This window comes from Trachemys scripta, chromosome 1, assembly GCF_013100865.1.
Source record: "Trachemys scripta elegans isolate TJP31775 chromosome 1, CAS_Tse_1.0, whole genome shotgun sequence".
Taxonomy (NCBI): Eukaryota; Metazoa; Chordata; order Testudines; family Emydidae; genus Trachemys; species Trachemys scripta.
Window position 1 is genome coordinate 10,998,898 of NC_048298.1, and position 14,091 is coordinate 11,012,988.

At 44.4% G+C, this 14,091-nt stretch overlaps 1 protein-coding gene across 3 annotated transcripts in view; it reads right to left on the reverse strand.

The window, feature by feature from the left end:
• Window positions 1–14,091, reverse strand: part of KIN (Kin17 DNA and RNA binding protein) — a 29,997-nt gene that overhangs the window by 14,453 nt on the left and 1,453 nt on the right. For 2 of the 3 annotated variants that reach the window (XM_034764535.1, XM_034764543.1), the window contains exons 2-5: window positions 13,244–13,338; window positions 10,310–10,353; window positions 10,074–10,196; window positions 8,933–9,114 (exon numbers count right to left, since the gene is read on the reverse strand). In XM_034764535.1, the coding sequence (XP_034620426.1) occupies window positions 8,933–9,114; window positions 10,074–10,196; window positions 10,310–10,353; window positions 13,244–13,338 (444 nt within the window). Of the gene's footprint in view, window positions 1–8,932; window positions 9,115–10,073; window positions 10,197–10,309; window positions 10,354–13,049; window positions 13,186–13,243; window positions 13,339–14,091 lie in introns of those variants that run through there. The other variant, XM_034764550.1, reaches the window with a different exon arrangement.

A 14,091-nucleotide genomic window follows, 5' to 3' on the forward strand; every position in this document is an offset into this window, starting at 1 on the left:
TTCCCTATTTTGAGGCACTGCAGGTTCATAGAATCGTAGCACCATAGGGACAGAAAGGACCTCAAGAAGTCATCTAGTCCATCCCCCTGTGCTGAGGCAAGAACATGGAAACCGAGACCATCCCTGACCATGTTCTCTAAAACCTCCCATGGTGGGGTTTCCACAACCTCCCTTGGTAATCTAGTCCAGTACTTAACTATTCTTGAAATTAGAAAGGTTTCCCTAACATCTAATCTAAATCTTCCAAATCACCCAAAACTGGACATAATGTTCCAACTGAGAACGCCCCAGTGCCAAATCAAGGGGAATGATTGCTTCCAGTGTCTTCCATATAACATTACTGTTAATACACCCCAGAATTATATTTATCTTTTTCGCAAGTGCATCACATTGTTGACTCATATTCCATTTGTGATCCCCTATTATTGCCAGATCCTTTTCTGCAGTACTATCATTTAGCCAGTTATTCCCCATTTTGTAGTTATACATTTGATTTTTCCTTCCTAGGTGTAGTACTTGGCATTTGTCTTTATTGAATTTCATCTTGCTGATTTCAGACCACGTTTCAGACAAAAGTGGAGAAGGCAGGCAAGAATGTGAGAAGAATGGCGGACGTATTGTGATCGGTGCAGTCTTAACAACAGCTGAAGACCAATCGATCCAGGTGATTTCAGACCAATTCTCTGATTTGCCATGGTCATTTTGAATTCTAATCCTGCCCTCCAAAGTGCTTCAACCCCTCCCAGCTTGGTGTCAACTGTAAATTTTATAAGCATACTCTACACTCCATTATCCAAGTCATTAATGAAAACATTGAATAGTACCAGACCCAGGACTGATCCCTGTGGGACCCCACTAGATACGCACCCCCAGTTTCACAGCGAACCATTGATTAGTATGCTTTGAGTTCAGCAATGGCGCTCAACATTTTCAGTCACGTCTTCCCCTCCCCCCACCCTTACCAAAACTGGAATGTGTCCGCGAGCTCTGTCCTTCAACTCAAGCCATCAGAAGTTCAATTATTACAGTACAATAATAGGCAGCAATAGAAAATCCCCAATAGAAAGCAAGATATTTATAAACTAAGGAGTTACCTGGGAACCGACCCAGTGACAAAAGAACATAAGAACAGCCATACTGGGTCAGACCAAAGGTCCATCTATCTCAGTATCCTATCTTCCGACAATGGCAAGGTGCCCCCGAGGGAATGAACAGGTAATCATCAAGTGATCCATTCCCTGTCGCCTATTCCCAGCTTCTGGCAAACAGAGGCTAGAGACACCATCCCTGCCCATCCTGGCTAATAGCCATTGATGGACCTATCCTCCATGAATTTATCTAATTCTTTTTTGAACCCTGGTATAGTCTTGGCCTTCACAACATCCTCTGGCAAAGAGTTCCACAGGTTGACTGTGCGTTGTGTGAAGAAATACTTCCTTTTGTTTATTTTAAAACTGCTGCCTATTAATTTTATTTGGTGACCCCTACTTTTGTGTTATGAGGAGTAAATAACAAACACGTCCTTATTAATTTCTCCACAACAGTCATGATTTTATAGACCTCAATCATATCATCCCTTGGTCATCTCTTTTCCAAGCTGAAAAGTCCCAGTCTTATTAATCTCTCCTCACACGGTAGCCATTCTATACCCCTAATCATTTGTGTTGCCCTTTTCTGAACCTTTTCCAATTCCAATACATCTTTTTTGAGATGGGGCGACCACATCTGCAAGCAGTATTCAAGATGTAGGCGTACCACGGATATATACAAAGGCAATATGACATTTTCTGTCTTATTATCTATCCCTTTCTTAACAATTCTCAACATTCTGTTCTCTTTTTTGACTGCCGCTGCATATTGAGTGGATGTTTTCAGGAAACGATCCACACTGACTTCAAGATCTCTGTCTTGAGTGGTAACAGCTAATTTAGACCCCCCCATTTTATATGTATAGGTGGGATGTTTTCCAATGTGCATTACTTTGCATTTATCAACACCGAATTTCATCTGCCATTTTGTTGCCCAGTCACCCAGTTTTGAGACATCCCCTTTTGTAGCTCTTCGCAGTTTGCCTGGGACTTAACTATCTTGAGTAGTTTTGGATCATCTGCAAATTTTGCCACCTCACTGTTTCTCCCTTTTTCCAGATCATTTATGAATATGTTGAATAGTACAGACCCCTGGGGGACATCACTGTTTACCGCTCTCCATTCTGAGAACTGACGATTTATTCCTACCCTTTGTTTCCTGTCTTTTAACCAGTTACCGACCCATGAGAGGACCTTTCCTCTTATGCCACGACTGCTTACTTTGCTTAAGAGCCTTTGGTGAGGGACCTTGATAGGACCCTGTGACGGGGCATGCCTCACCGCTGCGACGCCTGCTAGTTGTCCAGGGAATTAGCACTGTAACCTCTTCTGGTGGTGTCTTGCCCACTGTCACCTCTGTTCCTGGTCCCATATCACTGCCAGGACTGCAGCATCCTCTTCAGTGACACTGCCCTTCGGCTGTGACACACTCCATGTTCCCCTCCTTTCGGGGGGGACCTGCAGTCCACTGTCTAGCCACTTCCTTCAGTGAAACTGCAGTCCACTGCCTAGCCACTTCCTTCAGTAGCTCCAGCACCCTCTGCCCTTGCATCAGAGCCTCAGTCCACAGATCTCTGCAGCCTGCCAGGAGCTGCCTTTAGCTCTCTGGGTCTCTGCCTGCAGCACTGTGTGGTCCAGGGTGCTTCCTGCCCTCCGCCTGCAAAGCAGCCAGTCCTCCTCCCTTCTCAAGCTCCAGGGAGTGACTGACCCTGCTCGGTTCTGCAGCCTTTCTTATATAGGCCAGCCCAGCTCTGATTGGCTGCTCTTATAAGCCCTTCTATGATTGGCTGCCTCCTGTGCAGCCTCCCTAGGGCTGCTTTTAACCCTTTTTCTGCCAGTGTGGGGTAGACGCCCCATCACAGACACCCTCCTATCAAAAGGAAGGAATGGAATGCAGAGGAATGAAAACTTATTGTGCAAGTCTTCCTCAGATGAGACTCATATATTCCCCCCATCCCTCCCACCCCAGAATGCCTCTAGGGACTTCTGTGAATAGTTTCCCACAAGCCCAGCAGGCTAACTGGTGCGGGATTTTAAAGACTTGCCTGCAGCAACCTGAGGGCCTAAAGGATTGGCATTTTGGATAGAAAAAGATGAACAGGGTACAATTGCATATGTTGGAGATATATCTTTAGAGCTCTAGTAATGACCATTTAGGCCACAATCTTCCAAGGGTTAGAGCTAAATGAAGGGAGAACTATTTTCCAGGAATTGTGGAAAGAGGAACAGAAAGGTTGCTGGAGCTATAAGAATAACATTTTCCTCATTAAAGGTAGAATGTTTCTTGTATGGACATAGGAACTAGTTCCAAAACTTGCCTTTTGGAGGGAATGGAGACTAGAAGGGCCAGCCACCCACCTACCTAATTTGCCAGTGTGATTGAACATGGCACCTGATATTCAAATGGAGGATCCAATGTGGTAGACTACAAAATGCTGCTGTGGCTGGTTGGTTGTAGGACTCCAACTGAACCTTCTGAAGAAACTCTAGCGTAGCTGAGATCACTAGAAGTTTGGGATTACTAGAATGAATGAAATATCCTGGTTCAGTTCTGTCTGGATACCACACTGTATTAGAAATTAACAAACAGACAATCCATGCTGAACTATGCTTCTCTTCCGATGCCCAAGCTGTTAACTGTAGGTGTTGCTGGTGTATATGAATGAGACCCTGCTCCAAAAGGCCTGGTGCTTTTGTAGGTATCAGGGTCCTTCGCTATCTAGCAATTCCAAAGTGCCTTGTGGGCTGGTGGAGGCCTAGGAAAAGGATTTCGATTCTCCCTTTTCCTCTTTTCTGTGAACTGTCTTGAAAAGCAGTAGATGCTTCTCTATCCAGGACATTATTTCCATTACTATGGAAAAGCTTTGACCTCTGGTTACTCCCTGGTTTCAGAAGGGATATAAACACTCATGCCTCAATCATAAACCAGCCACTATCAGGAGGTAGCAGACTTCCTCTGAGAGTACCATAATTGCTCACAACATGGTTTCTTGCATCTTCTACTGTCACCGCCATCGACAGGATACTGCACTCAATGGACAACTAGTCCGATCTCACATGTCCATGTTGTGCTTTTATTTATTTTTAAGACACACCTTGATAGAGGTGACATAATAAACTGAAAGGATGTGTAATATGAGATATTGGAGACTTGTCTTCCAAGTATGCTTGCTTCCACAGTGAGTATGCACGGGTATAGAGTAAAAGATGGGTTGGCTTTTAGGACCTTGGTTGACCGTACCTGCCCACAAAGGGACACCCAATTATGAATTGCATCAAGTGCATGATTCTATGTCTCAGAAGGAATTTCATTTTGAGAAACCCATTCAGGGGATGAAGACGTATGGCCCAGCAATCCTAGCCATTGGAAGTAATTGGCTACTGATGGCCTTGGGAAATGACTGCTGCAATTAAATTTTTTATCTTAACGAACCTTTACCATAATGGTAAAATTACAGCTAGAGCCATGTCGGTTTTGTTCTCTGGGATCAAAAGTTCCTCTTGATATTGAAGAATGGACGACTCTGAACCTTTTCCAACAGCTGTTCATTTATGCATAAGTCTGTTTCTCTGGACCAGGTACTGATTGGCTACGCACAGGTAAAGGTGTGTAACGGGCGACCTGTGCCTTGCTGCGACTACCACCTGCCACCTAAGATTCTGGGTGCAGAGGATGGATCAGCAGGAAGAGTCTTGCACAACAACTGGCAGCTTCTGTACATAGATATTCTTTTTCGTTGTCGGGCTGATCATTTTGTTTGTTCGGAGGAAAAAACCATCTTTGGAAGCTTCTACTCCAGATTTTCCCTCTGCCAGGGTAACAGCCCTTTCTGGGATACTCTTGGTGTTGGAAGCAACCAATGGATAGCTGTGTTGGCTTCTACAGTAAGAGCTGATGCCTCTGCAGTCTCAGCTAGTAATCTCTCCAATGCTTCCCCCAACAGCTCCTCATCTGCAAGTTTGCATACACAAGGTATCTGTTTAAGATGGGAGATGGCTGTTCAGGGGTGTAACATGGCTTTCCTTGTAGCCACCAAGTTGGCTTGTCACAAATCACATCAAGAAGCTGACTGGGACAGAACTTGAGAAGTCCCATTCCAAGCTGGGAATCACACCTCTAGACACTGAGCCACTTGTTTGCCAGAGTAGGCTTTCCATACTAAATACATGAAAAATCTTTGTCTGAAAGGTTATTGCTGAGACTTTGAAATTGCTGCTCAGTGAGTCATCATGCCTATTGTCTATGAGGTCTTTTGGAAAGAAGTCCCCTTCTGAAGATGTGACTATGTCTTTCACTGTTGGAGCTACTGCTGCACCAACCTTAGGCTCCCAAAACTTATACATTTTCGGTTTTCTATAAATATTTTAGTTTAACATTTGGTTTAATCAGATGTCCCCATTTGGATCTTATGATGCCCTCAAAGGTGGCATCAACAGGAAAATATGCGTCTAATAATGCTTGAAGGGGAAGATATTTTATTAACATTAATGAGTTTCTTGCAAGCCACTGACTAACATCATGTCCTGGAAGGGTTTTGGTGGTTTTTTGGTTAGATTTTATTTTAAACGCACATGTGGTACTCTCTACCTTGGCTGTTTACAGAGGGGAGATAGTACACTATTCATCCCGGCATGGGGACCGTACAACCGAACAGGAGAACTGGTACAATATCTCAATTGTGGAAGCAGCTTGCTAGAAGTCCCTGGGAGCCTGAAAGGCTGCCTGCTCGCTCCCCAAGGCTGGCTAGCACCCAAGTGCTGTAGAAACAACCTAGTATAGCTCAGGGCTTTACTTAGTAAATCAGGATCATTTTGAACGTGAGAAGGGATTTTTCACTTACCTCCCTGTAAGTTTCACAGGGAGTGGAATCCTCAGGTGCATCTGTTCTGGTCACAAACCGCCTGAAGTGCTCCCAAGGCTTTAATGTGGAATCAGCCTGTGGCACAAGGGAGGGACGGAGAGAGAGAGACTCTTTCCTGCCTTTCAGAGTCAGAGCCCTTTCCCTGACAGGGCAAGAGGTTAGGATCACAAGGCACAATTCCCATTCTACTGCTGCCTAAAACCTAAGCTCCTTCTCCAGCAGAGGAAGGGTCCTTAGGCTGAAAGCCAGCCAGGCCCGATTACCAATAGGCTGAGCCTAAAGCAGGACTGCACAAGAGGCACAGGCGTCTCTGCATGCCCAGACTTGCTGTAGGGTGGGGAAGGGACAGTAATCAGGATACAGAGCACTGTAAACAGTGAGGAGAAGAGCCCAGCAAACACTCCCTCAGCAGGAGAAGGCAAAGGAGGAGTGGTTTAACCCCTGATTTTCACCCCACTTGTTCATTAGCAATATTAATTGCTGCTTTGTTAATTGCACACTTGCTTTTGCCTTTCTGGAGTCTGGGATTTGCAGGACTTACCCATGAGTAACATAATCCCCTGATTCAGAGTGGGAGGAAGGGGAGCTATGTAGGAGCCCTGCTTCTTTCCCCAGGGAGCTGAGGACCCACTTCACTATCTGGGCGAGGGAGGGGGGGGGTAGAACTCTGGATCCTTCCACGGTTTCCTCACCCCCAGTCCAGGTCTGTTGTGAGACTTACACCCTGAGCTGGCCACTAGCTCCCTCCTCTTCCTTATTCTTTCCTCAGAAGTTCCTGATCATGATATTCCGTGCAGGAGTCATAACTCCTCAGGGGAGGGGAGATGACCTGATATGCCAGTCTAACTTTGCGCCCCGGGCCCTAGGAGCGCAAGGGTTGGCTAGATGGCAACATCTTCTTCAACGCTTAGCCGAACAGTCGCCCGTAGTGATTGTTCGCCATTTGGTCCGTTCCTGTGCAGCCGCAAGAACTTGACAGCCCGAGAGTCCAACATCGGAACAGGTTTGACGAATCACGTAGTAAGGGGTCTGCCTCTGGGCCACCTCCACCCCTCAGTTGGTGAAATTTTATCCCGGTTGTTGCAAGACACAGTAACAGGCAGGGCATAATTCTTCTTCTGTACAGCCTCTTGTAAGTGCTACCTCATGTAGGGAACATCACTTAGATTTACACCAGATGTTTGCAGGACACCTCTGCCATTCCTGAGTGGGGGCAGAGGAGTCTGGCAGGGAGGTGTTGCAGTGGCAGATCCAACTGGTTAAAACCACCACACTGCTATTTATCCAATCTAGGGAAGGAGGAGGAGGATTATAAACCACAACTGTACACAAAAAAGTAAAAATAGGGTCCGGAGAAACTGAACCACCAACTTGTTCCACCACCGGGACGGAGGCAGAAAATCTGGTGGCTTTAGTTGAGGGGTGGGGCTTAGCCCTGGAGTTTTCAGCAATAGCCCTGGACCACCTCCAAATTGCCTGGGTGGGAGGCATGAGCCCATGAATAATGAATTTGGAGAGAAGCTGTGCAACAGAAACACTAGTTATTTATCTAGAGAAAGATTAATTATTACTTATCTAGTGCCATAAGAATGCATAGCACTTTCCAGGTACAAAGTAATATAAGGTTTCTGTCCTGAGGAGTTATAATCTAACACGGGTCGGCAACCTTTCAGAAGGGGTGTGCCAAGTCTTCATTTATTCACTCTAATTTAAGGTTCTGTGTGCCAGTAATACATTTTAACATTTTTAGAAGGTCTCTCTAAGTCTATATTATATAACTAAACTATTGTTGTATGTAAAGTAAATAAGGTTTTTAAAATGTTTAAGAAGCTTCATTTAAAATTAAATTAAAATGCAGAGCGTCCCGGACCGGTGGCCAGGATCCGGGCAGTGTGAGTGCCACTGAAAATCAGCTCGCATGCCGCCTTTGGCACGTGTGCCATAGGTTGCCTACCCCTGATCTAAAACATACATTTAACAGAATATCCACATGAGCAGATTAGTGGTATGACTAAACAAAGGAAAAGGCGGAGCATGGCATAAATCAACATTCCTTAACTGACAGGCTAGGTTGGCATAGCATGCCCATTTGGTAAAATTTCAATAGGTTTTACCATTAGACCAGGTGGCCCCACCCCAAGCTCCTGAAGCTAAGAATGACGTAGGGCTGAAGCCTGCGCCCTGCATCCCCAAGTCCCTGAAGCTGGGAGCAACATGGGGCTGAAGCCGGCAAACTCCCACCCCCGCACCAAGCCAGCAGTGGGGGGGCTGAAGCCAGGCGCTCCAGCACACACCCACGAAGCTGGGAGCAGTGCTGGGAGCCACCCCCGCCCCTCAATACCCCCTGCCTGCACCCTTATTGGTTTTCAAACTTTTTGAATTGAGTCCCCGCTTTGAGTTATATTTTTTGGTTGCATCCCCACACAGCCCAGACAGGCTGGATGGCCTCCTGAGTGAGTCGGGGGTGGAGGTGGCGCACTCTCCCTGGACCCTGCTGTGCCGAGCTGGCTCGAGCCCAGTCAGCCCTTGCCCCCTCAAATAGAAATAAAACTATGCCTATGCTCAAGGGTCCCTCCCCCCCCCCCCGACATCTCACCAGGGCTCCCCCCTCTTCCCCACTGGGCCCTGACGTTTTTATAGCATGCTGATGGGGGGTGTCAACAAGAAAAAGGTTGAGATCCCGGCCTACATCTCATGGTTCAGAGGTGACCAAAAAAAAAAAAAAAAAAAAGCAAAGCAACCCATGATGCATGTTACCAATCCAGCATTAGTTACCTGGGGAAAATTCCTCCCTAACCCCAGCTCGTGATTGACCTGTAACCTGGAGCGTGAAGACTGATCATCTGTATCCTAGCTAAGTAACTGCAGAGGAGATTCCATTGGAAGATTTGACAGAGCAATCCTATGAGGATTAAATTAAACATTTACTTAATAAGAGCACTTTTGCGCTTGAAGATTGGGGTATATATAATATCTTCTCACCTGTTCTTTCCCCTCCAAGCCTCTCCTAACTTGCTCTTCAATGAATTTGGCAGTTTTTTCTTCATCATCAAGGTCCTGTTTCTTCTTCTTCTCTTGTTCCTGTTGTCTACGGATAGTTTCTGGGTCCCGATCAATATACTGGATATACCAGCCTTTAGGAGTCTCATCCACTTTGCAGAAGCCTTAAAAAACAAACACAGATCATGTTTCGACAGTTACCATCAAAACCAAACTAAAGAAAAATGCTTACATTTAAGAAATAATGTTTATGGAATAAGGAAATGCCAAGACATGTATCACAGACTGTATTTAGTGTATCTATGTATTGATTAACAGTCGCACACCATTTCTCCATGTACTATTCTTGAATAGCTGCTTTTAAACTATCTTAAAGCATAAGCTTTTCCTTCAGCTAATCAGATTTATTTTGAGATAGGCCAGTGTGGCTAACAGTGACATAAGTACATAAGCTTCCTTTGTTTAATGAAAAAAGCATTTCCATTCCCATATTTTAACAAGGGCAAAACTCAAATACATATCTAGAACACTACACATACAGAACGGTGTGCTATAGCATTCTACTAGAATGAGTTCTAATTACTCACAATTTTATTAGAATGAGTTTGCTTTGGCCACGTTACTCATGCAGGTCATTACAATGAGTGCCACTAAAACCTTCACACCAGGCCATATATTCTCTATATGCACATTTACCAGAAAATCTATTATTGTAGATCTCAAGCCTTAAACCTTTCGCGAGTTCAGGAATTAATATCGACTACCCAGGGCCTCAAGCCATCTTAATTTGTGGAGCAATTCTATATCTGGAGGGAATATTTCTTTAATAGTTTGTTGTTGTTTTAAATGGCAGCTGTTGAAAGTTGAGCTGAGTTTCGTAGTAGTTCCAGTGGACGTGGATTAGTGGGCAGAGTGCAGATGAAGCAGGAAAAGGCTCAGAAGTTAGCATAAGGTTTGAAATGTATTACGTGTGTATCTCTATTTATGTGGCACTGATGTGAGTACAATAAATGTATATGCATACTTTTTATGGATTTTCAGTATTTTGCACTAATCAGCAGGTTTTATCAACTACTGGCAATGCAGTCATTCAATAATCATTTCTTATAGGAAATAAAATTACCTTCTCTCCCTAACCATTTAGTAAAGTCAGTTAGGGTTTCCCATTGCGTGGCATTCATGTGGATGTGCTCTCGATGGCTGATATATTCATTGTATACAATATTATTGTGGACTCTCTTCGTTCCTAAAACAAAAATATCTTACTGTTAAATACAAGTTCATTACTGAGGAGAAACTGATGTGAATTTTTGTTATTGAACTATAAAAGGTCATTAAAAAAATAATCAAAATATTTACCAAATCGTCTCCTGAGCAGTTCTAAGAAATCATTTCGGAATTCCCTGATGGAATAAAAAGGAGACTATTTAGATAATGCTTTTACCGTTACGAAGCATTTCCATTTATAAACGACAATGGAAAAATATTTACAAAATAAAGAGGTGTATTCAGTTCAAAAGAATATCACCAGATTCAGATACTCCATTTCCTCTTTCACTGGAACATTTTAAAATACGGTATCATATGTGTATCACTATATACACCTACGTAAGTCTAGATGCACCGCTTGTTTGCCTGCATTTATACAATTGTGCCAACATGCCAGTGTACTCACATACACTTTGGCTATGTCTACTCTGCACACCATGGGTGGTGGCGTGCAACGTATACGGAGCTACGCGATGCAGCACACTGTGGTGTGTCGCTACATGCGTCAGTGGAAAGCTCCCGCAGCTCCCTGCAATGAAGAAAGGCTCTGGCAGTGGGGAGCTGCCAGAGCCTTTCCCAGCTGCCTCCCCCAGCCAGTGCCTTACCCCACTGCTGCAGCCTTTCCCCGTGGCAGGGAAAGACTCAAGCAGCAGGACACTATACTATTAAAAACAGCAGTGAAAACAAGAGAGGTGCTACTTGGGTGTGTAGAGAGCCACGCAGGGTACATACCCAAAGGGTTCAGGCGTGACTTTACTCCACTCACCTAATCAGTTCCTCACCATCTACAATGCTATTTCTATCTGTGCTGGGGGTGGGGGAAGAGCAGTGTATATACTTTATATGCCACCATAAGGCGTGTGCAGTGTAGACATACCCTTTATCCTCCTTGACCTGTCAGCTGCCTTTGACACCATCAACTACGCTCTTCTTTTTGAAATCTTGTCCTTCCTTGGTTTCTGTGACTCTGTCCTTGCAGGGTTCTCCTCCAACCTCACTTATTGATCCTTCAGTGCAACCTTCAGAGGATCCTCATCCTCCCTCCGACTTTCTGTGGGGGTTCCCCAGTGCTCTGTCGCTGGTCCCCTTCTCTATCTTATCTCTGGGCAATCTCATCAGTAACACAAATTCAGCTCCCATTTTTATGCCGACAACTCACAAATCTACTCTCTGCTCCAGACCTGCCTCCTTGGGTCTCAACTAAAATCTCTCTCTGACAATTCCTTTGGCTGCCTAGCTGACAGCTCGAGCTCAACTTGGCTAAAACAGAGCTTTTAATCTTCCTCTCCGCAAGCCCTCCCTGCTACCTCCTTTCTTGATCACTGTGGACACCACCACCATCCTGCCAGTCACTCAGGCCCATAACCTGAGTGTCATCCTGGATTTGGAGCTCACTCTGGGTACTCACATCCAGGTTACGTCCTTATGTGGCTGATTCTTTCTACATAACATGTCTAAGATATGGCTTTTCCTATCCACCCACATAACTAAAACACTCATTCAAAATCTCACATCTCATTACTGCTACATCCTTTTCACTGGTCTTGACAAAGGCACTCTTCCCCCATTCGTAACCATTCAGAATGCTGTTGCTAAGATAATTTTCCTAACCCATCCCTTTATCCATGTCACACCTCTGTTTGCATCCCTCCACTATATCCCCTTCTCTATTGCATCAAACATACGCTACTTGTTGTCACTTTCTAGGCCCTCCACAGTCAGTCCCCACAATCTCTGATTCCCTGTTGAGACTCAGCTCCAATCAAACTATGATGCCAACCTTCATCACACACTGAAGTTTTCAAAAAGTACTTTTGTGCTTTCTCCCATGCTGTCCCTCCCAAGTGGGAGGCACGCTCCATAAACATCAGCAAAGCTACCTTATTATCCACTTCCAGATCACTCCTCAAAACTCTCCTTTGCTATGATGTCTAAAACAACCTTGTCAATTACACAGCTCACGTGCTGAAACCACTGCCTATCAAGCTGACAAATACTGTCCCCTTGTTTCCTTGTACTTCCCTGTCTGTCTGTAGCTACCTGTTGTCTCTTATCGTAGATTGCAAGCTCTTTGGGACAGGGACTGTCTTTTTGTTCTGTGTTTCCACAGCATCTAGCACAATTGGGTCCTGGTCCATGACTATGGCGCCCAAGCACTGCGATAATACAAATTAATAATAATAGTAACTTCTACCAGTGGACATTTCCTTACTATACAACGATGGCCCTATCAAATTCACAGTCCATTTTGGTCAATTTCACAATCGTAGGATTTTTAAAATCATAAATTTTCATATTTAAATATCTGAAATCATAATTTCACAGTGTTGCAACTGTAGGGGTCTGACCCAAAAGGACGCTGGGGGGAGTCACAGTATTGCCCCCCTTATTTCTGCGCTGCTCCTTTCAGAGCTGGGCCCTCAGCCAGCAACCTCCACTCTCTAGCCACCCAGCTCTGAAGGTAGCACAGAAGTAAGGGGAGGCAATACTACAACCCCGCCCCAATACAATAACCTTCCGACCCCCCCTGCAGTCCCTTTTTGTGTCAGGACCCCTAGTTTGAGAAACACTGGTCTCCCCCATGAAATCTGTATAGTATAGGGTAAAAGTACAAAAAAAGACCAGATTTCACGGTCCATGATGCATTTTTCACGGCGGTGAATTTGGTAGGGCCCTACACATAACTTCAGAGGGTTACTAACAATAACAAAGTGCTGCATTCTGACTGGCTAATAAGTTTAAAAAAAGATATTTAGAAACAGGGTAAATTTTTCAAAAACGATTAAGCCCCATTGAGTTGCAATGAGACTTACGGTCCTAAATCACTTACATGCTTTTGAAACTTTTACCCCTTAACTTTTCATACTGCTGTTTGAAAAGTATCTACCAAATAACACTACAGTAAAATTTTAAAAATCATCAAAATTCAGCTTTTTCAATGGGACTCCAAGAGGGCACCAGGATGCAACCACCTAGATTCAATGGCAGGAGCAAGGCCTACGTGGGGAAGTTTGAGAAACTAACTCTGAAAAATAATCCATGAATTGCTGAGGATCTTCAGAAGCAAGTAGCAGCTGTCTCTGGTGGGATTCGGACATACAATGACATTTGAAGCCATTCTGGAAAATAAAAGAAACGTTATCTTGACTTACAGAAGTCAGTAAACTGACATTTTAAACACCAACAAAACTTAAGTTAGAGTTTTAAAAAATAAAACTGACTTACTCCTGGTGATACCATCATTGCATAGTGCCGCTAAGGTGGGAGAACAGAGCTTAGGCAGCAACTGTCTGACTCCTGCTTCCGGAGTGTGAAATGTTTGTCATAAGCCCTATACGGTTACAGTGAAAGGAGATTCCCTTGGCTTCACCAACACATCTCCCGCACAGACACTCCCTTTTTTCCTTTTTCCAAATGGTCCTTTATGCCCAGAATGCCCTCTCCATCCCAATGTAACAAGAATCTATGCTCTTCTCTTTTAAATCCCTTAAAACACTTCTTCTGTGATGCCTACCTAGTTTTAGCTCTCCTCTTGCATAAGAGATTTTATTTTTAATAACGCTGCACTGCTATTTGATTATTCTATTTCCCAGTCAGCCAGTGCTCATTATCCTGATGTGTTTTTTATGGTCTGGTCCGGAGGGGTATTGAGCACCTGCATTTTCCCTTGATTTCAATGTAAGTTATGGGCACTCAGCACCTTAGGATCAAGCCTTTAGGTCCTAAACCTGAAGGTATAATAGCAAAGTGGTTACTTTCCTCACCTGGTTAGTCCTACTGAGTACATGCATAAGCGTTTGCCACATTGGGACCCAAGAGCTTGATTGTAAGGTAGTGAGTGTCCATAGGGGATATCATTCTGTGTTCTGTTC